Raw genomic sequence first — 27,835 nt, 5'->3', positions numbered from 1 at the left:
GTCATCGTGTAACATAATCTGACGACATCCTCTTAGCGTCAAAACAATCTGCCCTAGTTCACTTTTAACCTCGTCGGAGCATCATTTCAAACGATAAATATCCTTCTTGGAACAACAGATTCAAACATTATTAGAACTTATGGATGATGTTAGCCGACGTTGTGGGAACGTTCCCTGCCTGCTGGGAGTGCAACACATTCAGAGAGGCAGCTTGGAAACAATCCACTGAGACAGAAGGGTGTTTGAGTCATGTTTGACCAAATGAGGCACTGAGGGAAATCACAAAAAAAAAAAGTTTTCAATTCTTTGGAACAAGCAATTTCATAAAAAGTTTTGCAGCGAAACGCTGGAATGAATTGTTTGCGTTAAAATACAAGGGAAGCGTTCAGCACGTGTGTGTGTCTAATTAAAAGTGTTGAGCTTTAATTTGCAGAATGTAAAGAGGGTCGCTGTGTACACTTCTTCACATGCCACTCAGTGCGCTGGGTTTCCCAAACACAGCTTATTCTGGCATTAGCTCTTTTTTTTTTCCAAGCTGTTTCTCTTTATCTCCCTCCTTTGCTCTGCTGCTTCAATCACATTATGTTATCAAAACACAGCCATGGAGGTGGTGCTGCCTTTTTAGAAATCACAATGGGTTTCTCTAAAAGCAGAAGAAAATAATTAATCATGTTAGACAGTGTTACTGCAGCCTGCGTGTGCGTGCGTGTGTGTGTGTGTGATTAATTAAATAACTGCTCTCTTCAAAGGAGCCACTACGTAAAAGACAATTCTTTGTCTTCTGTCGTGTTGTCTTTTTATGTCGAAACCGAGAAAACATTGGATTGAAGCAGCGCGAGGCAGGAAAAAAGGTTTTTCTTACAAGGTCAGACGAGGAGCACAAATAGACCCAATAAACATGACTGTTTTCTTTACCCTGTCAACACAACATTGTGACGGGCTATAACCATTTAATCCTTGTGCAGGCGTAAGCAGCACTCAATCAATGGTGAGGGAAACAAAGCAATAAAGAGCAGCCTCGGGCGTAACCTTTAAAAGACAACTAAAATCAAATTAATTTACTGGTCAAAAGGTCAAAATGTACGAAACTATTAGTCCCGGCCCACCTGCTGTAAAATTACAGGCCTGGAAAGACTTGACAGCGATGTGATTGTGATATTTTTTTTTCCCTCTTCCATCTGCAGGGAGTGGACTTTTCCCATTTGAAAGATAATTTGGTGGCGATAGCACATCAAACCAAGCAATCTCTCAGGTTGATAGTTAGGAAATTGAACAGATGAGGAAGCCTAACCCTCATGCATTTTGCATTTGGCCCCTGTTCAACTATTGTGGCCTCGGAGAAAGGCGAAGCGGGTCGAGGAGGAGGGAGGAGGAGGGTGGTGGAGGAGGAGGAGGAGGAGGTGGGGGGATAATTTTGGAATGCTCGAGGTGTTGCGAGAGCCCGAGCGCTCTGTCAGATGTAAAACACGGCATGACCCTTCGCTAATGTGAGAGGTTCAACCTTTATGGAGCGCCACACATATGGATCTTGTTGTTTCGAACCGCAAACCACCATTTAGCTGTTGATTCTAAAGCAGATTTTCTCAGCTGTGAATTTACAATGTGGCATATTCATCATACACATGAAACATTGAACATAATTACACAATCACTTCAAAGGCATACAATCTTTCATTCATCAAAGTGATTACAGTGTGTTTGCCATATGGACTCAGTGTTTTCATGTACCTACCTCTGTTTTCGACTGCAAGAGAGAGAGAGAGAGCGTTCTAGGCTAAGCAAGGAGGATTAATTGCAGTGAACAGCACTGAGAAATGATTTCATTTTCTCCGTCTCAAGATGATCACCAACTCCCCCAATGCTTGAGGCTGCATTTGACAAATTCACTCACAGCTGAGCTTCCTGACACAGCATTAGACTTTGAACTGGGCAAGAGCTGATGAGTTCACAATGGGTTGGTGATAACCTTAAGACAGAAAAATGAGATCTCCTCTCATGTTGAAGTTCCTTGCAAACTGTCATGTAATCAGCGAAATCGAGACTCCCAGTACTCACCCCATAGACCAGTTCACCCACCATCCCGTTCCACGTCTTGGTCTCAGGGTCTCGGGCTCCGTACTTTCCATCCATTACTATAGACAGTTTGTACTTAATTCCAACATGTTTGGCAATCTCAGATGCTAAATCGACGCAGTAGCCTTCATATCTGTCATTCCCCTCCAGATGCATATAATTTTTCTTGTACATCACATAAGGAGCTTCCTGTTGATTCAAACACACGCTGGTTTATTCACTCCCATGCCCTTGCACAGATTCAGTTATACAGAAATATGCATACATGCACTCACACGTGTCCGTGCACGCACTCGCATACACACACACACACACACACGCCTGCACACACAAGAGTCATAATAAGAATATTATAAGCTGCTATGACCACATCCATGCAGTCGTGCATACACAAATGATGCCCTGCGAATGCACAAATATGCACTGATAACAGCAGTGTGATCGTGTGGTCGCACTGCTTTCATCAAGCTGTGGCAGCCAGCAGACACCAAGCCCAATGGAGCCAACCCATTTAGAGCCCAAGGCTGCAACTCTAGCATTATCAAAGAGGGTTAGTGGGGAGGGTAGAACACAATTTTCTTCGTTTTAGTAGGAGAAAGTAAAACATAAAAACAAAGTTTTCCATTTCTGTTGGAGAACACAGAAGGCCGGAATGTGTTTTAATAGGGCTCGGATTGGTAAGGCGAGGTGTGGGTCAGCTCAAGAGGTGGGTGGGGATGGGAATGGGGATGGGTTTCATAAGTAAATGCCAGTGACAGGAGAGGGATCAGAGAGTGCCCATACTATCTCAACATATTCAAGCACATTGCACCAATGCGCAGTTAAAGGCTGTTTCATTCCAAAGTAAAAAAATTAAAATTTAAAGTAAAAAATAAAAAATAAAACAAATGATAAAGAAAAGAAATGTAAAATAAATAAATAAATAAAAAAAAAGAATGAGCTGTCATTTGCTATCTGGGAAAAATGCAAACCCCAAAAAAATATACTCCATGAAATAAAATAATTGTATCAGGAGAGCGGGAGCGTGCTAGTGTTCCTCTCCTTTTCAAAACGCTGGCGCAGCTCGTCTTTTCTCTTACTGAGCACATCATCATTATCAAACAATAGGACTGCTCAGGAGAGCCGGCATTGTCATTACAGCCACACACAATTAGAGTGCAAGTAGGAGAGCAATGGTTTGTTTGTTCTGTGCTGAACGTATCCCCTCACCTCGGATCCATTGAGTATTTCCCTCTAGTTAACACGTGTTTACCTCCTGACTGTATTTCTCATCAAGCGATGTTAAATGTTTCCTCTTGCTATTGAGTGATGCTGCTTTATGGCTGGGAATACAAATGAAAAATCTCACCGTGCATAAGTTCCAAAGATGCTTATCGCTTTCCAAACATTTTTTTCTTTATCATTTTAAAATGTTTGTTTGCACAGAATGAAGTACTGCATCAGGTAATTACGCTGCCATTATACAGTCAGTAAAAGCATTTGCAATGGAAGTCGTCCAATAAGCCTGAAGAACTCAGTCGAGTGAATACAGTTAAAAGAAAAAAAGAAATCTAAGATATGCTGTTTGTTTGTCATGCTTGGGTCTGGGAAGACGCCTAGAAAAAGATCCTCTTCTGAAGCTCGGACAACAACTTATGTATACTTCAACACAGAACACGTGGAGGAGCAATACAAAATAGATTGGAGAGGCGATAACAAGGAAAAATGTCGCACCTTCATATCCCACTCCAATGCTGTTTATTTTGCTTTGCCCAGCTTTGGAAACCATTGCACGTATCATTCTCTAGTCATTCTGCGGCCAGTCTATCCCAAGTGTCATTGAACATTTACTTGATGAGGACAGACAGGTCTACTTACGTATGCGTTTGTATGCTTTTTGTAATTGATGGAGTCAACCATTATCATTTATACCATTATTGTGATGTCACTGCTACGACAGGCCACTGAAGTATGGAAAATCAAAATGCTTTGACACCCACACGGATACAGTTGAAACACTCCCCCGCTTCGGACCGACTGTTTCAACGTGTAGTGAGTGGATGGAAAGCAACACAAAAAAGATGTGGTTCTACCCGCCCAGGACAGAATGTATCACTCATTGGAATCAACACCATGACCTTGAGTGGCAGAATACGTGACACATTTAAAACTGCATGGAAAGTGTACCATAATAGTAGTGACCACAATCGTTCGGTTTTCCACTGAGGAGTCGTTGGAGACCTGCGGGTCCATAATATTTACAAAGCGCGAGTACTCGTTCCAGTACCCAATCTGCAAAGAGAAAATGGCGGTTAGTGATGCATCCCAACCCCTTCTGACAACATATAAGCAAGAATACAGAAAGGACAAGTATTAGTGGGAGCCGCAGTGATGCAGGGCTCATTAAAACAATACTGCGTTTCCCAGAGGCCTGCTGCTGTTTGCTCTGAAGTTCAAGAGTCTTAAAACACACCAGGCAAAAAGAAGAAGTCTCCCAGTAAAACTAAGTACAGAGTAGATGGTTCTACATTCAACATGCGGTTAAGCCTCGTGATTACAAATACACGCTCGGTTTTTTATGATCTGCGCCAGTTCAAATAGCCAAATGTGCAGGAACCGTATCGCTCCTGTTCAATATACGAGCATATGGCAGACAACTTCAATCCTTCGCGCCTTCAGCTTCCCAGGTTTTATGGTAAATAATTGATATTGGGGCCTGTGAACTGCATACACATTTAATAATTTAGCATAATATTCCAGTGGCTCCTCAGTTTCCTCCCCGCACAGTCCTGCCATTGCAGTTGCTCTGTATTCTGCTGTACAGATGCTCAAGTCAAACCAATGTCAAGTGTTTGTTTGCCCGTCTAAAATAATGGCTGCTCTGGCTCACGATGAAACGTGTTGCATATGTTGTTGCCAATAGTCTAACTGTTGCTGGCGAGGATTTTCCCCTTCACATCTGGTCCGCGTTTTTTTTTTTTTTTTTTTCCTCAGATCTTTCAGTGTTTGGGACAAACAGGTGTACGGCAGTGCACCGAGTTTAAGCACCAAGTGGAGGCGCTAGACGGCAGCAGACTTCTCAAACTGCGGTTGTAGTTGTGGATGTAGTTAGCACGCTCTTGCCAGACCGGGGAGAAAAAAGCTTTTAAATGTTCATTCCCCCGCTCTTGTCCGATATTGATATTTGAAGAGAGCTGCTCGGGGGACGAGGCTGCCGGGACCCGTGTCGTGGAGTGCTGCTCCGGAGGCAACGTCCTGATCTCACCCCAAGCAGCTGGGACAGATATCAGCCCATACATCACTGGTGACAGCCACAGCTAAGAACCTTCATCCTCTAACTGTCACTGGGGTGACTGGGGCTCCAGGTCCTGACAAAGTGCTGCCCGGCTTGTCTCATCTTCCCCCGCTCCCTCACACAAACTCTCTCTCTCTCTCTCTCCCGCTGACCTCCTTTCTCCCACTCACTCTCCATCCCTCTCCCTGCTCTCTCCTCCTCTGTTTGGATGTGCTGTGAGGGCTATGCATTGCTAATTGAAGTGTGGGCTTTAGAGGCCTGGGAGGCAGGCGGAATAATCACGCACCATATCAGAATGAGCCCACACTTATCCAGCTAACGAGAAATTCACAGCTGTCTCTTGGAACTCGGTGAGGTTATGAAATAAAACCAGAGGTCATCATATGGTACTGGTTATAATGTGAATGTACCGCTGGGAATTACCATTTTGAAGAGGAGCCAGAGGAATTCTTGGATCCCCTTTACAGTAATTGGTTATTTGAATGGTAATTACTGTCAGGAGAGGACCAAAAATCATATCTGCACTATCCCCCGGCAACGAAATAGTCTTTTATCATTCTTTTGATAGGACAGTTTCAGCTATCAGATTGCAGGCTGTGTGTGATTTGTGGGGCTTGTAATGCTTGGCATAGCTCATCAGGGCCGCTACCTAACAGAGGTAGAGAAGGGCAATCAACATTGCTCTGTGCTGTCCTTCCAGCCCCGCCGGTCCCACATGACTGCAAAAGCCCTCTGTGATTTAACAAATGGACGTTTGGCCCTAAAAAGGTTTAAGGCAAAAGTTCCGGGATTCCTAAACATGTGGCTGCCGTCCATTTAATTTTGCTCCTTAGCAGACATGATGAAGAAATCATTTAAAATGACTTGTTGGCAGAATTCCACTATTTTGACAAGCAGATTGTGACGCGTGCCAGCTGTCAACCACGTTTTGATAAAGACCGGGAGTTTTTTTTTTGATCAGGTCCGGATTTGACAGTTGATGGATGAGAGCTGAAAGGGGTCACCGTGCAGCCTTACCTTCCTCGGCCCACCTGTTTTCATCTCATAAACATCTATGGTGTAATTGGTCCTGCGGCCGTAGTTGTCAAACTGGATGTTCCCAGTCATACCCTGCACTTGGACCTGACGGACAGACAAGACACAGCAGAAAGTGTAATAGCCATCACTCTGCATATATAGCCGGTATTAAGGTGCTCGTGTCCACGGAGCTACTGGAGTGCAGGCAGTCTGTTAATCAAATGATGAACTGGATACGCTTTAATAAAAGATGTAGTTTTATGGTAATGAGGGCCTGGATTTGAGTGAGCTCTGTGCAGAGATATCTGGAGGCAGAGGGAGGAGAATGGCTCTGCGCTCTCTTCCCTTCTCTCTGTCACTTTCCATCTTTATCACACTCTCACTTGCTATCTCTGCCGCACTTCTTCCAGCCTTTTCTTTAGTATTTAACTCGCCACACTCTCTCTCTCTCTCTCTCTTCTTCCTTTCTGTCCCCCACCCCTTACCGTTTTGAGAGCTCTCTCGATGTCGATGCCTTGGCTCCAAGGTACGGCTGGATTGGCTAGACAGTCTCCAGCGCTGCCTCGGCGAGAGACATCCACACGTTGGCGCCGCAGGTACCTGAAGGCCTCTGCGATCACCAGGATGGCGTCATGGGTCAGAGCTGAAGTGTACTGAACAACAAAAACACAGCAGAACGCACAGTGAGGGAAAGAAAACACATTGTGAGAGGTGAAATATATGATAAGACTGCAGGTTTTGTGGGTAAGATGAGACCATCCCGGTGAAACTGTGGGCAGTTTACGAGGTATGTTATTTCAAATCCACACTACAAACTACAAGTTTTCCCTTCAAACTAATCCCCCTGGAGTCTAACACACTTCCCCAGTCTTCTCTGCCACTCCGCCATGCACTCCTGGAAGGATTCTTCAGGGATCCTCTGCAGCTCCGTCGTCACAGCCATCTTGATGTCGTCCACGTCTTCTAAACGGGTCCCCTTGATGACCCCCTTGAGCTTGGGGAAGAGGAAAAAATCACACGGAGCCAAGTGGGGTGAGTAGGGAGGTTGCTCCAGCACGGTGATGTTCTTCTCAGCCAGAAATCAGGGGATTGTGAGCAGGTACAACTTGTCCTGCCACAACTCTCGCCTCTTCTCGCACACTGAACGACGCAAACACCGCGGGATCTCTATGTAGACATGCTGGGATTACTTCGAAGGGGAAAACTTGCAGTTTGTAGTTTGGATTTGAAACATATCTTTTGTGACACCATTCTGGGAACCTTTCTGACACACCTCGTACGTGTTGCATCTCAGTGCTTTCGGTGTGGGCGGGGTGTGTGCCAACTCTGACGCCTTGCTGATGATCAAATTAGTTTGATTAGACAGACTGGATGAGGAAAAGTCAACACTTTCCCAAGAAAGGGCCAGAACCTCTTTCAAAACTTTAAGTGCAAAGTCGGGGAGAGAAAAAAAGACGAGAGAATTAACGTGTGATTTTATCTCCCACGCACTTCCCCTCCAACTTTCCGTGACCTTTCCACCCCTGAGGGTTGAGCCACTTGTTTGTTGACCACTGCACCATGACAAAATCTAATTAAATGCCATTCAAAATCCATTTCTTTCTTGATCATTGTTTAATTAGATGTAAATTGAAGCTGCAATATAACCTTGGCTTGCACTGCCTATCGATATATTGATCGCTCGGAGGGATGCAAAGCAAAGACGGAGGAGGCGAGGGGTGGGAGGAGGAGAGGGAGAATGACAAAAGCAAACTGGGGATGAGAGGAGGAGAAGAAGAGCACTTCAGAAGGGATGGGCGTTGTTCTCGGCACGCACAATGAAAGGCCTTGCAAGCACAGTACCTTCAGAGGAGTGTTTCGGGCTTCTGGGAATTCTCTTTCATCTAGTCGCTCCCAGCGCTGCATAAACTGCTGCACAATCGGGTTCTCAGGGTTGACTATCTGAAACCCTGAAATGTTGGCTCCCCCAGCGAAGACTTTGTCCAGGCTCACATTAGAAAATCCCTGACATGAGACAAAAAAAGGGGGAAAAAAGAAGGGGGGTATAGGAGGAGGAAGAGGAGACACATGTAACTTGGCTTTTCTTTGAGGTGTTTTAATATAACCTAGGGCAAAGCACCAGAAAAATATTAGCAGCAAGTCTGGCAGTGCGCAAGGTGCATTTTATTAAGAATCCTATGCTGTATCAGAAAAGCAGCATGTGTTTGCCATTACGCCGAAGCAAATGTTTCTCTTTGTGGTGTAACCTGAATTCATTTTCAGATAAACAAGCAGCCAGCAGATACTTTGGAGTTTGTGTCATATCATGTAACAACAAAATGTTTTACTTGAACCAGGTGCTTTCATTCAGAAATGCCACGTTTGAAAAAAAAATAAAAAATGTAATGCAAAAAAAAAACGTATACCTCCGTTCTAGCTGCCTTTAAATGTCCTTTTTCTACCCTAGAGCCATGACAGCTATTTCTCTTTATGGTCAAATTGCTGTTTTTTAAGTGCAGCATTGTGTCATGGTGTGCAAGGACATGTGTCTGACTGCTGCATAATCACATCTTCTAAAGTTGTGTTGGGGGGGAAACAGCAGCAGGAGATCAGCCAGTGAGTGAGAGCGGGGCCGGCCTTCGCTTTAAAACTCTCATGCTAATATCAAGGCTAAACGAATGTTTCCTTCCCTCGAGTGTGGGAAAAGATGGCTGCCCTCCAAAGAGAGTTTAAAAAAGGTTAAATGCTGTTTATTTTATTGCGTAGGACACTCATTTATACTCAAATATGTGTATGTTCATTTCAGTAAATATGCAACCTAGTATGACTGAGAGATTGTGATTTAGAAAGCAGAACAAGTCATGTATAGAGCTTTTTCTTTTTCCCTTCCAGATTTCATACAAAAGCCAAAACCCCACTGATTGTGCACACACATTTGTGCTCACGGCTGTTTCATCACATGCAACAACAACAAAAAAAAAAAAGCAGGTCCCACTTGCACCCAGGGGAGCAGCACGGTCATTACTCACCAGATTGGCCAGAATGTAGTGGTAACCACGGCTGTTCTTCCCCAGGGTCACAACCTAAGGGAGAAAAACATACAGTAAACCACCCATGAGATGAGAGCTAAGAGCTAAGTGGCAACAACGGTCTCTGTAAAATGCATCCATGTCCTGCGAGCGCGCGGGACGCCGCCGAATTTGAAACAAAGCGGAGTCCTCTTTATGGAATAACAAGAAGCCAGTTAGAGAAAGTGTTCATTAAGCTGGAATGGATAATGAGAGAGAAACAGGAACAACGTGGAACATCCTTGAATACTCTGCTCACTTTGAAGTCATTCAGGCATGTGAGTCCTCAGCAAGTGCTGGACAGAAGGCAGAAGTTGGGGGGGAAAAAAGAAAGGAAAATATTTCAAAGGAATTTACAGTGAGACAGTAAGATGTAGATCTCTCTCAGCTTTTGAAAAAAACATCACACCTTTGGAGCATAACAGCATGTTTCAACCCACGCAGCTTGTCTGAAAATAGTAAGTGGTGTTCGAAGCCATTCCATCACTGTGGCACTAACCATATGCTGCCTTTTTATTGTAGATTTTCTTCTTCCTTTTGTTCCGCGCCTGCAGATAAATCAGATAGCGAAACTCTAAATTGACCTGGCTTTCTGTGCATTACATGCTGGACAGGGTTTTCGACTGGGCCTCGTGAGGTCTGTTATTTATGAGTTTTGCAGTCTGTTGCGGATGGACTTCTGAGTGGCTGCCATACAGAAACCTGTCAAGCATGTCTCGGTTTTCATCTGCCTTCTACAAACACAGCAACACAAGTTTACAGCAAAATCAGCATGTTTGCACATGTTCTGGCTCTGGCTCTGTCACAAAAACAAACTGTCAGTTTATCATCTGTTTGTGTGTGTGTGCGTGTTAGGCCGGGCACGCTGGATATTTGTTACTGCGGATCGTTTACGACGTTCCCGCTGAGTAGGAGAGAGTGATGAAAAGCACTCGTGTATCTTCACATCTCAGGGTGCAGAAAATCTTTGAAGAGCATTTTCAGTTTCACCCATTTTAACTACAATTACAGGGTTTTGTTAGCTATGCTAATTTCATCTGACCTGGGTGCTCGGTGTGCAAGTAGCTCCAAAACAATGAAACAATCATCTTCGCTTGGATTGACTCAAAAATTAAATAAACCACTTATGGAAGTCTGAAGGTTGTCCATGAAGGGGGTAGTAGAAGTTGTTGGTATTTTTTTCCACAGAGAGGGTTGCACAAACACTCAAAGCCTTTCACTCATGCTCTCCAGCTCAGCTGGGCGGGTCAGCGTTCTCTGACAGCTCCCCCATCATTAAGGCTTTAAACCTCCAACGCTGCAGGACGTCAGACAGAAGGGAACAAACCAAGAAAGTGAAATAGAAACAAAGAGGAAATGAGCTGATTATAATGCAGACATAGCAGGAGTTGGCTTTTAGAATCCATCAATGCGGACTCTAATGAGTAAGTGACAGAAAGCGTTGTGAAAAGAAATCTCTGCAACGCTTTTTACTGCAGTGATATCAGAACTAGACAGATCACAGTACAGGCTCACAAGTAGCCTTTTCTTTTTTCCTTCCCTTCCTATTTGGACTTTAAGCACTGCTGCATTTTCTTAAACAAACCCCTGCAGCTCTGCGCTCCTTCACCGCGTGCTAACCTTGACTCTGGCTCAAAGCCTCCTCACACCTGCCCTGGAGCCGGGCAGAGAAAAGACCTCACCACCTGCCTGCAGCCTGCAGCTCACAGCCGGCCTGGCAACGGCTACAAGCGGCAACCTTGGGATGAAGCGCGGCGAGACACCGATGACACAGAGATGTACGGTACCTCCGGCCAGAACACGCAAACCTTTCACCCCCAAACTCTTTAATTAGGCAGACGGCAAGACCTGGCTCCGGTTGAGACGGACGGATTTCATTGTTGCTCGTCGTGACGCGCCGCTGAATGCCCTCTCTCCATTAAACCCGCAGATGGTGATGACTATATTTAAATGGTATTCATAAGAAATCATTCTTTGCTAAATTTCCTTTTAAAATCCAATTTACGTGAGTAATAACACAGTATTATCAAAAACAATATTTGGCCAGATTAGAGAGGGGAAAATAAACGTTGGTTTATTTGTGTAGATGAATAAACAGCTGTTATGGAAAAGCTTTGTATTTGTTTGCTTTCTCTTTTCAAAGTGACAAAAAAAAAAATCAATGGCACATCTCGTCTACAAGCTTGGAGTCGGGATGTGACACAACTACCAACACCTCGGGCTCTTTATTATGTGGTGTCTTGTTTGTGTAAAAGATGTCTGATCCCCAAAGGTGACTAAATACACTTTAAACAACAACAACAAAGAATACTGATTATTTATTTACTTTTTTTAAATTCTTTTTTAGATTTTGGCAGCTGGGTACCAAAAAAGTACTGCAATTTATTATACAGTAACTATCTCATAGGAATATAATAATTTTACATAATAAAAATACAATTATTTTACATTCCTAAAATATATTTTTTTAGCCTTTTGACAACATTTAATGTTTAATGAAGGTGTAAAAACAATGACATTAGCTGTAATAATAATATATATTAAGCATGGATAATTACACAATAATATATATGTTAAGTATAGAACATTACACAAGATATTTACCAAACAAATCTGTTTTTTTGTGTTAAAAATCACTAATTGTATCTGGTTTTAGAAACATATTTAACCTAAATACACATTTTTTAAGCAAAAAGGGTAATATTGGTTAAATTCTGATAAATTTGCAAATGTGTTTCAACAGTCTTTTTATATTTTAAAAATAAATAAAAAATAATTAATAAAAAAATAAATAAATAAATAAATAAAATAATAATAAATAATAATTTAAATGCTATCATTATTTACAGATTCTGGTTTTTAATGTTATTTTGTTATGTATTCTGTCTATTTTTATAATTTTCTATATATTTTTGTGCACTACAAAAATATATAGAAAAGTAAAAAATATTTTTAAAAATCTATAAAATATATACATACATTTTTACAGTGTAAGTTAAATGTTGTGCAGGTCATGCATTTAATTAATTCATTTCAATATAAATATAGTGAATCAAGCAAACATACAGTGTAGTCGACTGCCTAAGAGGTAAGATTAGAGTCTAAACATGAGTCGCTCAGTTCAGTATTAAACTGGAGAAAAATGTTCTTTTCCAGGTTAAAGAAAATCCACCTACCAACAGTCTGTGGACAGTTTTCACAAATGACTTACAGTGTATTAATTAGTGAGCTTCGGAGGTGTTGGTCGATGTTTTGTTGCTTCACTTTAGTCAGAGGTAGCTCTTCATCCTGCCTACGCCCGTTTGTTAATCCACGCTAAACATTTTCACATTTCACTCCTAAAAATAAACTGAATAAAGCGCGGTTGACTAAAACACCATTTTCAGCTTCAAATTGACTGAAATCATGCATGATTTTTGCATCATTGGACCTCCTGGATACCTTGAATTTCCCCAAGGGGGATGAATAAAGTATGTATCCAGCTGTCTAGCGTCGTCCTCACCCTCCCGTTCTGCACCGAGCCATTTCTGTTGCTGCTGATCGTCTGTCGAGCACATCCATACAAACACGAGCCCACTAACCAATTATTCTGTTTCGCGGTGACAGTGAGGAGAAGAAATGTGTTTACCCCTTCAATAGTGCAGTTCCTGTTTTTCATACAGTGTACCTCTTGCGCATCGATCCACCAGCTGGCTCCACCACCTTTTGTTCTGCAGCCTGAAGAAGAGGCTGCACTTTGCAGACTGGGGTTTTTCTTGAAAGCCTGATGGGGACAGACAACTAGGACGACCTTGGCTTCACCCTCGTCCAGCCTCGGCCCCAGCAAGACAGAGAGCCCTAAATGTAAAACTACAGCTACACATTTTTAATAAACGTTTTTCCTCCAAGTTTGACCTTTCTACTGCACAGTTTTGCCACAACACAGTAAGAGGCAGACTGGAAATGATAGGTTCCCCAGAGTTTGTAAATATCATACCGTTCACCGAGGCATATAAAAGACGAACAAATAATGATGCAATTATTTTTAGCCTCCATCTGAACTATGAAAACTCAGCCACCGAAACGCAGCGACTCCAAACAAAACTGGTAAACTTGTCTTTGTTTGGATTACGGCTTCATCTAATTATTATCTTCATATTGTGTTCGCTGGTTGAATTTCTTTGAAAATGAAATGACAGATTTTTCTTTTAAGTTAGAACAAAAACAATAAATCAAAGCCCGTGATTGGCTTCTCTTGTCCACCCAATACTTCACACAGCAAAGATATTATATTTACAATGAAACAAGACAGGAATAATAATAATAATAAAAAAAGCATCTGATTTAAGAAGCTGAAAACAATCACTTTGGTTTTTGACTGTTTTTCTTTGATAAATTACAAAAAACAATCTCAAATTTGCTTTGAATTTTCTGTCAGTCAACTCTTCCATTAGCCAGCTATCGATTGCGACGCTAACCGGTGCAGCTAAAAACCCGTGTTTATCGAGAAAAAACGTCCAGAAAGCAGCCCAGTCGTACTTTCTCCATAAGTGTCAATGCTTCTACCAAAGGGGACAACAAACTGTTTTATTTGTTGCGCGCCACAAAAGAATATGGCATCGATTAAACAGAACTACTTTACTTTTCAATGCGCTAAACTAATTAGAACTTTCGTCGATTATAATGAAAACCACCATGAATATAAAAGTACGCTCAGCGCCGTTTGTGCTGACAAATAATTCAATCCATATTAAGACTGAAGCAATCTTCAGTTTTCCTTTAAAAGCCATAATCAGGAGCAGGTAGACATGACATGAAACAGCAGCCGATGAACACTTATTGATCTATTTGCTCACTTTTAGTTATACAATAGCCGCGTTACTGTGCCGAGTGTATTGTCTAAATCGAATATCGCTGCCGGTAAGCTGCTTACAATTAAAGCTAAGCTGGTGTGTTTGGCAGTTTTCAGTCTCCCTCTTGGCTGCTTAGTTGGCCAACATTTTAATATTAGAGATTGAAATGCTGCTGTTTATTTGGTGATCAAGATGCTGATAACTGAGGAATTCTGACTCTAATCTAATCAACATCTGTGTGAGCTGTTGGTCAGTTGGTTCCTTGGTTCAGGGATGGAAATGATGCGCACTGTAAAGTAATGTGTGACAACTTGTAAAAAAAATGTGCCATATTTTTAGATTTTGAATATATCACAGAGCGACAGTTCACTCAACATTTTGCAAATGCAGAAAGGTAAAACTCAACAAATGTCCTTTTACAGTCTGGAAAGCTCACAAAATGTTAATATGAGGTGTGTCAGAAAAGTTCCAGGACTGGTGTTAGAAAAGATATATTTCAAACCCAACCTATAAACTACAAGATTTCCCCTTCGAAGTAAAACCTCTGGAGTCTAACGCTCGTCCCCAGTCTTCTCTGCTACACCGCCATGCACTCCTGGAAGGATTCTTCCAGGATCCTCTGCATCTCTGTCATCACAGCCATCTTGATGTCGTCCACGTCTTCCAAACTGGTCCCCTTGATGACCCCCTTGAGCTTGGGGAAGAGGAAAAAATCCCACGGTGCCAGGTGGGGAGAGTAGGGAGGTTGCTCCAGCACAGTGATGTTCTTCTCAGCCAGGAACTGTCTGATGCTCAGGGCATCATGAGCAGGTTGTCATGGTGAAGCAGCCACGACTTGTCCTGCCACAACTCTTCTCTCGCACTGAACGAATCAAACACTGTAGGATCTCTTTGTAGACGTGCTGCTTGATCGTCTGAAGGGGAAAACTCGTAGTTCGTAGTTAGAAATAAATCTTTCGTGACACCAGTCCTGGAACTTTTCTGACACACCTCGCACAACTTCTAAGATGTAAATATGACTGCATTGATCCTGCCCTTGACTTCAGGATTTTGAGGATAATTGGGCACGATATTGAGGTTGTAGATACAAATTGCACCCTGACTAAAACCCTTAGAAGCAAATCACAATTTCATCATTAATCAGGCAGCTAGCCACGTCTCATTTTGTGGCTGCAGAGATACCAGAGCGCCTCACTTCACATGAAACAAGACAATAAAGTACATTTGAGCTCTGCTTTGATGCAAAAGGACTTTCCTCTTCTTCAGCCTCCATTTTTACTTCAAGGCTCTTGCAGAAGTGCTTTCGGTGAAGCGGTCCCTAATTAACATCCAGCAGTGGCTGAGCTACTTTTCTTGGCAGCCGTGATATATGCCCCCGAAGAGAGCACAAGCGCTGGCCTTCCCCCAAATGCGGGAACATTTTCGAAACACCTGACTCATATTCGGATGATTATGTCTATCATTGCTCTGAGATACGAGAACAATTTGAGACTCGATACCTCGGGAGGAAGGGATCTCTCTCTGACACTGCAGCTGAGACGCCCTCGCGTTTGCGTGCCAGAACTTTGAAATGCTAAGACGGCCTGCCCTGTTTTCACTGAAAACGATCGGGGTAATTTTGCGTGACTGATAAGGTGAAAAGGGCTGTACGCTACCTTTACTACACACTGTATTCTTATAAAGTTATAACAACATGTAAAAAAAAATATAATAAAAAATTAAAATCTCACAGTCGCAGCTCACCGGCCTCAGCCTCTCATTCAGTCACTGAGTCAGCAGGTCACATTCTCTACCCTAATGATAACACTTTAATCCCATTTAATTCTGTAATCGCGGTTAGTAACGGGGGCCCTCAACAGCCAAGGTTGGTGGCAGGGATTTGAAAGCGCCACGTATCCCCGGCTTTATGGGAAGGATTCGGCTGCATTCCTCTTCAGCAACCTGGGGCAGTAAGCTGATGTTGAGATCAGAAGTGCCTTTCAGATAAGTAGAGACATTAGCTCGCTTTCTTCCCGTTTTTTCCCCCTCTCTATCTTTTAGAGCAAATTAAAAGACATGCCAAGTGGTGTTTCTTGAAAACAGTCAAAGTAATCAAGGACCTTTGAATGCCTGAGAGGATTTTATGTGGGAGATTTTTTGTGCTGTGACTCTGGGAAAAACACCCGAGTACATTTACTTAGATTTCATTCCCGTTCTAATACCTTTCGTTACGTCTGCGTTTGCCAGTATGTTTACAGAATGCTGATACTGCTTCCATCCTTTCTCACTGTGTCATCCGACAACATTGATTGAGGACCTTCTTTTTATTGCTGACATTCTTTTTTTTTTTTTTTATCTGCCGCTGGCAATCTGTGGTCCATTCTCTCCCTCTCTCCCACGACTTCTTATCTCCCGTGGTCAGATTTCCTTCCCTTTCTTAAATTTGATATCGCACAAAGATTTCGGATTCTATAATACATCCAACTGTGGATTTTCTCAGACTTCCCCATTCAAGAGCAGAAAGAAGGATACGGACAATCTTCAATTCTCCATGGGGAGGCAATATGGCCACCCTTAATGCCTCTACAGGCGGCAGAATGTTGTTCTAACAAATCCCCAGATGCACCTCTCTCTTTTTTTTCTTCTCTCCTCTTTTCACTTCTTATTGTTTTTTTCTCCTCCCTGTATGAAAATGCAGCTTTGCGGCTGGCAGAGCGCTCATTGCCTGCCTGTCTTTGAACAGCTTGCTTGCCCTGGGCCTGTCCCAGACGCCGTTCTTTTCTCTCCTTTCCTTTTCTTTTCCTTTCTTTTCTTTTTTTTTTGTTGCCTGCCTTTCTTTACACTAGTGATGAGCAGGTTGTTGCCTCTGAGCAGACTCCAGCATAGAAATCCTGGGAGGAAACAGGGCCAGCGAGGAGCATAAAGATAGATATGAGCAATCTCGTAGATGGATCCGATTAGACATGACAACATATATATATATATATTGGATCAAGTGCACCCACGTACACTCAGAGTCCAGAATACATGTAGACACTATTAAAAACCGTGATGATGACAAGCAGCGGCGACGTGAAAAAGATCACTTGCACTCGATCGTATCTCTTGTTTACAGGCCTTCTTTAATGCCGCAAATATTTTTGCCAGCGTCTAATATCATGAGCCGAGATGATTCAATGAAATAAATTGATTGGATATGTCTGAGAGAGTGGAGCTGGCAGAGGCGCTCCCATTTTTGTCATAAGGGAAGGACTGCCATAGGGTTAATTTATCTGCAGTGCAGTATTGATGGAGAAGTCCTATAGGCGATAAATCCTGAGTGGTTGTTACAGCATAAAATGATAATGGCCCGGGTGTAGCGTTCTCCTCAGCATCCCAGAACAAATTTGTCGGGAGGCTCGCTCTGCTCTTATACGGGTAAACAAAACTCGGCCTGATGCAGCAGTATGCAAATCCTTCTCTTACCGTGTTTTTACATCATGTCAAATGAAAAATGAAGCCACATAAAAGCGACATTTAGCCGGGTGTGCTTTCACACGAGGAGAGGCACATTCAGGGTTTCTTGTGTGTGTCTGATGAACCCTTCATCCGTTGAAAGGAGTTGGGATAAGAAGTGAAAAACTCGTCCATTAATTGATTAGGCTGCTAGAAAAATTGACGAGCAGCCACTTTAATAATCCTTTAATCGTTGTCCTTTAATCATGGGGAAATGTTCAATATTTGCTGCAGCTTCTTATGTGCAAAGGTTTTCTGTATCATTATCCTGTTTATATGTTACACTGCCATTCGTTTGTCCTATATTTAGTCTTTATGCCTCTTTATGTCCTATAAACACCACTCAGAACGGCCTCGCTGCTGAAAGATGCAGATGAAGGATTTCATACAATCAGATAGTTTTCCAAAAGAACTAATCAATAATTAAAATCACTTTCCTCGATAACCTAGTATCATATAATGAGAAATACACTGCATGAATGGACTTTTAGAAATTCACATAGCACACAAAGTCTCTTCTGTTCCAGAGGACCAATAAACCTGTCTGTTTCTACGGCTAATGGCACAACTACCATACAGCTAATGGAACCTGAACGTACTGTAACTGTGCAAACGGAGATGTTTGACTGTCGGAGGAGATCTGCTTCACACACGGCTTTGCATTGTGTTTCATCAAACCACAAGTATCTTTGGAGTTTAGAATTTATTATTTTTTTATGTATCAAAGTGTTTGAATTCTCAAATATATTGATCCCGACAAGATTTCTATATCTGAGAATTTTCATAAACTTAAAGCTGCGGTAGGCAGCATTTCTTCAGCATATTGTAATTTAAGTGGTCTGGAAGGAAACTGGACCGCTGCACCTCCTTATGCCTTCACTATCAAGTGTCATAAACACAACAATGGGAAGATTTTAGCCAGTCACAGGTCTTTTCACCCACATCAGGTGAGACTGTTTAAAAAACTCAAAACACAGAATGTGGTGGTGCAGTGGTTTAGATGAAGGACTTTCATTAAGCAGAGAAGGATCTGAATCCCGGCTGAGGCCATGAATGGATTTAATCAAACAGGATTTAGTGATAGTAAAAAACAAACAAACAAAAAAAAGGAGTAAAGTATGCCATCCTCAAGTAAAGACAGTAATAGCACAGATTACCAAAACTATCCATCCATACATTATCTATACACCGCTTAATCCTCACTAGGGTCACGGGGGGCTGGAGTCTATCCCAGCTGACTCAGGGTGAAGGCAGGGGACACCCTGGACAGGTCGCCAGTCTATCACAGGGCTACACTTAGAGACAGACAACCAAGCACACTCACATTCACACAATTTAGAATCACCAATTAACCTCAACATGTTTTTGGACTGTGTGGGAGGAAGCCAGAGAACCCGGAGAGAACCCACGCTGCACGAGGAGAACATGCAAAGTCCACGCAGAAAGATCCCGCTGCCCCCACCGGGATGTGAACCAGCGACCTTGCAACCTTACCAACACCATATAATATATAATAAAGTGTTCTTCCTAGCAAAATATACTCTGCTCAAGTATCTATGTCAGAAGTACTCATTGTGCAGAATAAGTCATTTTAGGGTGTATAATATTTTAATTATTTCTGATGCATGAACATGTGAGCAGCATTTGGAGATTAAACGTAGCTCCAAGTACAACTAATTTCACGGTTCATTTGTACGGAAAACAAGTAAACATATAGTCGAATAAATGTTACTGACTAAACAGCAAACCCTTCCCTCTGAAATCTAAGTATAAAGAAGCATAAAATAGAAATAGTTCTACGTTTTACTTAATTTTAGTACTTGGGTAAATTTGTTGCCCCTTTATGTTGTTTTAGCCATTTAGGAAGATTTCAGAAACACTGAAAAACTGCGACAATTCAGCAAACTGGCCCCAACAGCCCATCAGGACCAAAGCACAGGCAGATCAAAAGTGGTGCAAATGAAGAGCCGCACCGAGGCTTTTCTCTCTGTGCAACAATTGTTCCAAATTGTGCAAGCTCGACGCTCACCTAGTCAAGATAACGCCACACTCCATGAACTTCATTGCCTGATATAAAGACATTCATTCTGCAGTGGGATTACTCAGACTGAAATCATAAAACTAAGCCACTGAGCTGATTCCCATTTCCCCCAGCAATCAGCTAGCTGGATCTGCCCGGCCTCATGATCCTCTCTCAGCAGGCAGTGACCTTGACGGATTGAGGCGACATGTCGACATTACGCCTCGCAGACACCGGCCAGGGCACACAGGTTCTGTTCAAACCATCTCACCAGTCCATAACAGATGAAACTCTATCTGTCTACAATCATTGGTTAATAGAACTACAACAGCAGGTAGAAGCAGCGGGTTCCCACATAGCTGACAGCGGGTGCCATTTTTGGTGTGATTGCCCTCATGGGAGCCGGTCCATTCCTGTTTCAGCGTATAATGGTATGGCCCAATAGGGGGCAGCTGCAGAGTGAAGTCCAGCAGCTTCCCTGAATGCCTATGACTCATCCATATTGGCAGCGCTGGCCAGATTATTTCAATTAGCTGCAACGGAAAAAGAAAAAAAAAAGAAAAAATCCCACGCTGAGGTTGTCACTGAAACAAGGGGCAAAACTCAGCACACTGCTGCTTTGAAGGTTAGCTGCTGCAAAGGCTTTATTTTCCCCATCTGTGCCTAAAACAAAGTTTAAACAGAGAAATGCGTGATGGTGATAGTAGGGAGGAAAGAGCTCACCAAGAAAAAGAAATAATTCATTAATGGGAACAAAGACAGGAACAGGAGAACATCAAACAGATTATTGCCCTGCATCCTTATTATTGTTTGCGGGTGGGGGGGGGGAGAAAAGCAATTAAAGACGCAACCATTAGTATGCCTCACATGTGATTTGTAATGAATATTCTAAGCATTTCTTAAAAGCTGATGCATGTTCTTAACACAAAAAGGAAATAGATTTCAGTGTAGTCCCTGGATTGTTAAAAAAAAAAAAAAAAAGGGGGGGGGGAGAATTTTGCAGCTCAGGAATTAAATTAGACACAGCAAATTAATACTAAAAGCAATTCTGCTTTAAACTATGACTCTGGGATCAAATTAGATTCATAAAAAACAAGTGAAACTAACAGTCGTTGAGGGGATATTGTGAGGCAAAGAGAAGCCAATATCTAAATGAATGTTAACGAGCAGAATCCAATTCGGCAACTGATTGCCTTATAAGCAGGCGACGGCGAGCAGAGGTGTTGGGTGGAGTGGGGCAGGCGAACGGAGGAGATGCATGGTATAATAGCCACTCATCTATTCATGGTAATTGTGTTTCCCCTACTACAAGGGTTGGTGGACCTTTCATTTCCTCCCCGGGCAATGGACGTGATAGAGGAACGGAGCGGTTTGGGGTTGTTAGAAGAGGATTAAAAAGGCTGCATCATCAGTGGTCTCTCCAAATGGCTGCTCACGCTCAGACCTCTCCACCTTAGTGCTCTCGGGCAGCTTCAGCGCACATTGATTTTCAAACAAGACAGCCTCAAAACTTAGCGACGCCAACCCGGAGCTCCTCGAACACGTAGAATTACTGCTGGGTTTCACAAGAAGGCGACTACTCAGCTTGAATCGGTCCAAAATTAGCTCGTTATTAAAAGTCACATAGAAAACATGCTGTAGTTCAGTAGTTCCCGCAGTTTAGTGTTTCTCTTTTCACTCTCTGTAATTTCATTACAGTGCTGACTGGGCATATTTTGGAGCTTTTATTCTGAGAACAGCTGCCTTTTGCAACTGAAAACAACACTAATGAGAGTGAAATAAAACAGCGCCAATGAATTCAAACTTGATAAAATGCAGAGGAAGTGCAGAGTCCAGTGATATTTCTCCGTGGGTTAATAGCTATGAGCAACACATTTCATCATCCTAAAAACAAACTGATTAGGAAGCTTAGAGTGGAAATGGACTGTGCAAAATAGATGCAACAGAGGTGGAGACATCCTGACCTTTAGTCCCTATTATAAACCAAGCTACAAAAATATGGATCCTACAGTTCCCATAATTAACATCATTTTTTTGTTCTGTCCCACTGACTGTGTATAAAAATGGATAAACCCGCCATCATGGCAGTGCCTAGTCTAACAAAGCCGAACCATTCTGCAGCTCCTCATCGTCATTCTGCTATAGGGGTTAAAAATGCTCAATTTGTTAGCATTTCTTTAAACCAATCCCTTAAAATAGTGACAGGTGGATTTGTTCTGCACACAGTGAAACGAGTGCTGTCATTAAAACGGCAAATTCACTGAAAAAAAACTGCACAACCCTCTGCAGAATGTGAAATTTCAGTGTGGTAGCTTGCTAGCCCACAGGCTGTTGTTGTTGTTTCTAGCAGGGAAAGGGGGTTTTGAAAATGGTAACACATAGATTGTGGAAAATGGAGGAGAAATCCATGTGAAATGCTTAGCCAATGGCAGACTTATACATTGGGTGAGTCAGACAAGGCAGTGACTGGCGCCTGTCTAATCCAAAACGAAAAAGGTGGAGCATGAGTGTAGCTGAGGTGGGCCACGCAAACATCCCTGGGTCAAGGACTGTCCTGTGACAGCATCCACCTGTCAGTCAACGCAACCGTTCTCCTAATTATGTGTATCTTTAAGACTGAATACAATTGAAACAAGCGAGTTAAATGAAGACTGATTTTCTGTAAAGCTGTCATGATTGGAGGAAAGTAGACCAAAATAGTTTTAGTACCATGCTGTAAACATGTTTATTTCTGCTGTGAAGTTGGACATTTTAACATGGGGATCTATGGGGATTGACCCAAGTATGGAGCCAGCCTCTAGTGGCCATTTGAGGAACTGCAGTGTTTTGGCTTCATTTTTCATTCCTGGAGGTTGCTCGATCCACTTTGCCTCATAAGTGACAATGTTTTATTACTTTGTGTACCCAGTTTCTGTTATACATCTGTAGCCTCGAAGCCCAGGTTTAAGATAAATCAAGATAAATCAAATAAGATAAATCAAGTGATGTCATCAGATGACTCAGATTTTTAGAAATCACCTCTAGAGCAACAGAAGACAACACTTTTCATAGGTTGAGTGATATACACTAAATTAGCTCTGGCATATAAAACTGCTGGCTTTAATATCTGTTATTTTCTCTGTTAAATTTGCATGGCAATTATGTGACTAAAGCTGGAAGCAAAAAAAAAAAAAAAGGAAAAAAAAAGGGCTCGATGAACAGTGTAGGTGTTTGGTTATATAATCTACATGCATTACCTCATGCACACCGAGTCCGAGGCTCACCTGTTCTAATATCGTGTTGATCCTGTCCACCTCGCAGTCAATCACGTAGCGCTTCTCCTGCCTCCTGTCCATCTCCTCAATGATGCGCTTGAACTCTGCGGCGTCTGTTGTGCTGCTAACAGAGCGAGCGGTCACCTGCCAGTTGTTAGCCACTGCTGCCTCCATAATGGCCTGCAGTATAGAGAAACCTAGAGAGAGGTGGAGATGCAGAGAGAGAGACAGAGAGAGAGAGAATGACCCGGAGGATTAAACACAAAAGCGATGGGCACACAGTAACAGTTATGCAAGAACTGAGTGGCTACTAATTTATTCTGGAGAGGTTTTTGCTTGAATCCAAAGGTTAAAGGCCATCTCATTACAATCTAAAATAGCATTCTAAAGTCTGCAAGCCCACTAAAATATTGTCTAGAGTCTAGACTTTGTGTGCCAGTGTGTAAGTGTGTGCGAATTCTACATTTGCATATTGAGAAGGCAATATCATAATGAAGTGAAAGGACAGAAATCGTATCTCCATAATATTAAAAGATCAGTGGGTGATGTTATTGCGCTTGGCATCAATTAAATTATGGCATTTAGCTCAGCCACATGTTAACTTTGACAGCGCGGTGATACACATTGCGGCCCGTGTCTCCTTGGAGGATTGTGCCAACTCATTTAAAGATAAAGACAATGAAAGATTCATCCAGGCCAGTGGTAGAAAGAGATCATTATGCTACCAGAAGAATGGAGACTGAGCCTTTCTAATGATTAATTCACACGTGAAATATTTTCATTTAACAGAGCGCTCAGAAACACTATGGTCAAATCACATACCACAGAATGAATAATGTAGCCCTATTTCTGGAGGGATAGATTGCATGGAGCACAAGCTGAAATAAAAATGGTTTAACTCTTCTCCAATGTGCAACGAGTGGGAATGAACATGAAGGTTATTAATGAAAATCAAACACACTGCTGGTATTTCATTAAGCCCAGGACAATGCAATTGCAAATTGTATGTACAATAAGCTTCTTTTCCATATCTCTGTTCATTTTTCATTGTCTGTCATGCGGGTAACTGATATAGAATTAAAAAAAAAAAAAAAAAGGGTTGCAACAACAGCAAATCCTGGCAGACAAGCAGACACATACAGATTTTATAAGGCGATTATTATAGTTTGATGTGATTGGGTATTATGCAAATTGTCTGACACAGTCTGAACAGCAGTGAGCAAAGTAAACATTTGTCATATATTTTTTTTTTTTCTACTGTGAGTCATTTCTCTGCACAACCTTATCTCCATGAACCGGCTGCAGACAGCCAACAAAGCCAGCACAGAGACCAAAGAAACAACAACAGCTATAACAAGAAAACCACTTTGTGACTCTCTTCATTTCTCCGCTTTTGCATTTCCCTTCTTTCCTATTCCATTTGAATGGTCAAGTAGTCTATTTCTTTTTCCTTTTTTTTTTTTTTTTTTCGTTTCCCTTAACTTGGAAATGCTCCGAGACTTCTGCGCCGCGTGAGTCGGTGCTCCCGGTGTGTCACCGCTACTACGGCGCACAGCCACATCTCCATCAGATGACCTTTTGGCAATCGGCACAGCAAGTAGCGGAGGCCGACGCACACTGTGTCATCTGTCCAGAGGAGCAGTGGCATACTGCCTGCAGTCATCAGCCTGCCAGACCTCAAGGTTATGTGGCAACCCGGTTATCAGGTCACATCTCCGAGGAGTTAGCCTATAGTTTATGAATGTAACTTGTAGCACAACACTCGGTGGAGATGATACCGTATGTTGAGACTGTGTAGCGATGTAGATGCAGTCCCTTCTGACGTTTCTGGGTCACACGGTTGTTTAAGAGTAGCAACAACTAAACATTCAAAGTACAAGGTCTTTACACTGTACTGGGACAACAACAATACAAAAGAGGTGTAGCTGTCTCCCAAACATAAAATCAGCAGAATATTTTTTTGGACAAATATCACAATTTCCTTTGAAAATGGAAAAAGAAAGGACTACAAAGTGAAGCAAAAAACATCTGAAGCTTTTCTGAAGTATCATCACTTTTACATGAGCACAGCAGCAGCAGCCTCTCATGTGCTATACCTCCTCACATGTCCTCTACCTGAAGCAAAAGTTACAGAATAAAGGTTTGAATAACATGGATGCATTATTCATTTTCCTGAGGCATATGCTCAGAACCTCACCAACCGCAAGCCAGCTGGATAGCATGGCAGACTTCCCGGCATTAAAAGCTTCTCACATTAAGAGATGTCATGCAGATTAACTGGGTCAAAATGGTCTCTGTTGGTTTGGAAACTGTTGAGAAGGCTGGTAAAGGTAAAATGCCAATGAACCAGTTAACACATGGTAATCACATTGGGCGTACGGCACGGCGCGCTGGTGGGTTATTTGTTTCAGGGTTACAAAAATCTATTTGTTTAGTGGAGTGTGATTCCTGCGCTGCTTGAAAAAGCACTACAATCTGTCTCAGTACATTTTAAATGACAGAAGAAAGAAACACAAATGCTCATGAGGGAATTGGGGGGGTTTCATATGTAGAGTTCTGTCTAAACAAAAACAGCCTATTTTCATTTTTGAGGCATGAGGTGCGAGAAAAACACGACATGCGCTAACTCTTATGTAAAAGAAGAGGAAACACAGTTCTGTCAGTCAGATTAGAATCACAGAGTGCTTTTATTTTGAAATTGCTGATTTGTGCAGCATTTGTCTCCTCCCTGCCTCCGGCAAACCCTGAACTGTGTGGGAACAATTGGATTCATTTGAGATTCACAGAAGATTCCATGCCTGCCTAGTTTTACATTTGTATGGAAATTAAGAGATGGAATCTAGTGGTGGTAAATAGTCTGTCCAGAAATGGATTACGTTTGCTCCTGGTTTTTTTTTTTGTTTTTTTTTTTATGAAGTCAGCAGAAAAGTTTATGTTTCATGATTTAGACTTCAAAATCAAAAATGGATGAAACTCTTTTTGAGCGCAACTTAATCTGACAGGATTAACATGACAGATATTTTCTACTTCATCGCCTCTAGCCCGTAAAAATAGTAAATCATTTCGTTATTTTGTGCTTTTCTGCAGTGATTTACATCAGCCACTCACCTTTCCTGGACCAGAGTCCACATCCGGCTTCAGCCAATCAATGAATTCAACCTCCCAGCATTGGAGACCATCATAAATGCTTAGTGATATTTATTTCCAACATGGAGGAAAGCTATAAATCCCATACATCCCTTAGCCAACATGGAACCCCACAGCTGTGTTGCATCTGAAAATGTAATACAGTCAACTACATAAATAATGAAAGACAACAACAAGGTTTCCTTATCACCACCTATAAATCCCCACGGTACAAATGCAGCAGCACGCGGCGGCTTCTGCTGATCGTGCTCCTCAGCGCTAATCATGGCATCAAGACAGGGAGCCGTTTTACATGCAGCTCGTAGCCGCCGGTCACGTGATGCACTGTAAGCATAAAAACATACAAACAGTGCAGCACGGAACAATGTGTGCAGTGCATGTTTGTGCTAGGTGTGCGTTCACAATCGGATTAAAGTGTAGGCACAGAAAAATCACCTGTAATTGTATTGAATGAATACAAACTGTATGTGACATTTTACATGTTTAAATACAGCAGATTTGCACAGTCCATCTGCACATCGACATTTAAATACTTTCTAAATATGTCATCCTGTTTTTTCCTGTAGTAATTTCTATGCATCATCATTTTACTGTCATGTCAACTAATTTGTTAGTTTTCAATGCAATTGCAGTTTGAACATTTGTGTGAAAAACCTATGATTCGGCTTTCGACTGCACATCCCCAAAGAACAAGGCAATGTCACGCTGGCCACAAGTAATCCTTCAGGTTCTTTTAGTCTAATAAAGTGCGTCAGAGTTTCTACTACAGTATGTTGCCAGGATACAGAGCAAAATAAAGGTTAACTCTGACGACTGAAAATCGCACCAAAAAGCAAACACATACTTGAATTTGTCAAGGCTGGAACATGGTTGGACTTGTAGGTAAATGTGCGCGGACGGAGAGGGGGGGGTCCCTTAAGAGATGTTCGTGTGAAACCTGTTCTGTGTAACACGTTTCTTCACAGAGGCATAATTTCAGCCGCAGTCGGGGGAAGTATGAAAGTGAAGAAGAGTGAGAAAGCATCCCTCAGAGGGGAGTGGAGCCACTGTGGACTCGGGGATAGTGTTGTGTGTCCAGATCTGAGTTCAGTTTTTTTGAACATGTGAAGGTGTGTTTTCAAGCTAGAACGGTGTGTTAAGTTTCTCTTTAATCTCAAACACACACTTGAAACAACTGCAATAGTTTGTGGGAGCAGTGTATAAACCCCTGCGATTTGGTGAAAACTCAATTATTTCTGCATTTTTCCCGCTATCAAATCCAGACGGAGCCCAAAGACGCCCGGTGTGCTTATAAATCAGAGCTGTTGCGAATGAGATGTTGTGGCAGTGTAGCGTACATTGGCTGAGTGAGAGCTGCAGTCCTCTTCTTCGTCTGTGAACCGGATCTTAACAGGATGAGTTTTGAAGCGTCACCCGTGGCGGCTCAGCAGTAATTGAATTGAGTTGCATCTAATCTCATTGCCCAGCTCCTTTGGTTCCCTGCCTCTCATTAGGGTTCGGTGCAGAGTGTCACAGGCCTCCATCTCTCTCTCTCACACAACAGTCTCTCATATCTCACAGCAGATCCGAGCTAACTAGGCAATTCAGAGAAATATTGCAAATTCCTCCACCTCAGCTTCAGCGACAACAGACCGCCAGCTTTAGAGACGCGCGGCCATACCACTTGCTCATATTACGCTGTATGCAGAGTATTATCA

The 27,835-nt window shown here is 42.3% G+C and overlaps 1 protein-coding gene across 1 annotated transcript in view; it reads right to left on the bottom strand.

The window, feature by feature from the left end:
- LOC103357241 (glutamate receptor 3) overlaps positions 1–27,835 on the bottom strand; it is an 85,435-nt gene that overhangs the window by 17,867 nt on the left and 39,733 nt on the right. Inside the window, exons 4-10 of the mRNA XM_008281700.1 lie at positions 23,001–23,188; positions 9,373–9,426; positions 8,207–8,368; positions 6,850–7,017; positions 6,365–6,469; positions 4,240–4,344; positions 2,056–2,262 (exon numbers count right to left, since the gene is read on the bottom strand). Of these exons, the coding sequence (XP_008279922.1) occupies positions 2,056–2,262; positions 4,240–4,344; positions 6,365–6,469; positions 6,850–7,017; positions 8,207–8,368; positions 9,373–9,426; positions 23,001–23,188 (989 nt within the window). The remainder of the gene's footprint in view (positions 1–2,055; positions 2,263–4,239; positions 4,345–6,364; positions 6,470–6,849; positions 7,018–8,206; positions 8,369–9,372; positions 9,427–23,000; positions 23,189–27,835) is intronic.

This window comes from Stegastes partitus, unplaced genomic scaffold (genome assembly GCF_000690725.1).
Source record: "Stegastes partitus isolate 25-593 unplaced genomic scaffold, Stegastes_partitus-1.0.2 Scaffold242, whole genome shotgun sequence".
Classification (NCBI taxonomy): domain Eukaryota; kingdom Metazoa; phylum Chordata; class Actinopteri; family Pomacentridae; genus Stegastes; species Stegastes partitus.
Note: the sequence above shows the minus strand (reverse complement) of the source record. Positions and strands in the feature narration are given on the sequence as shown.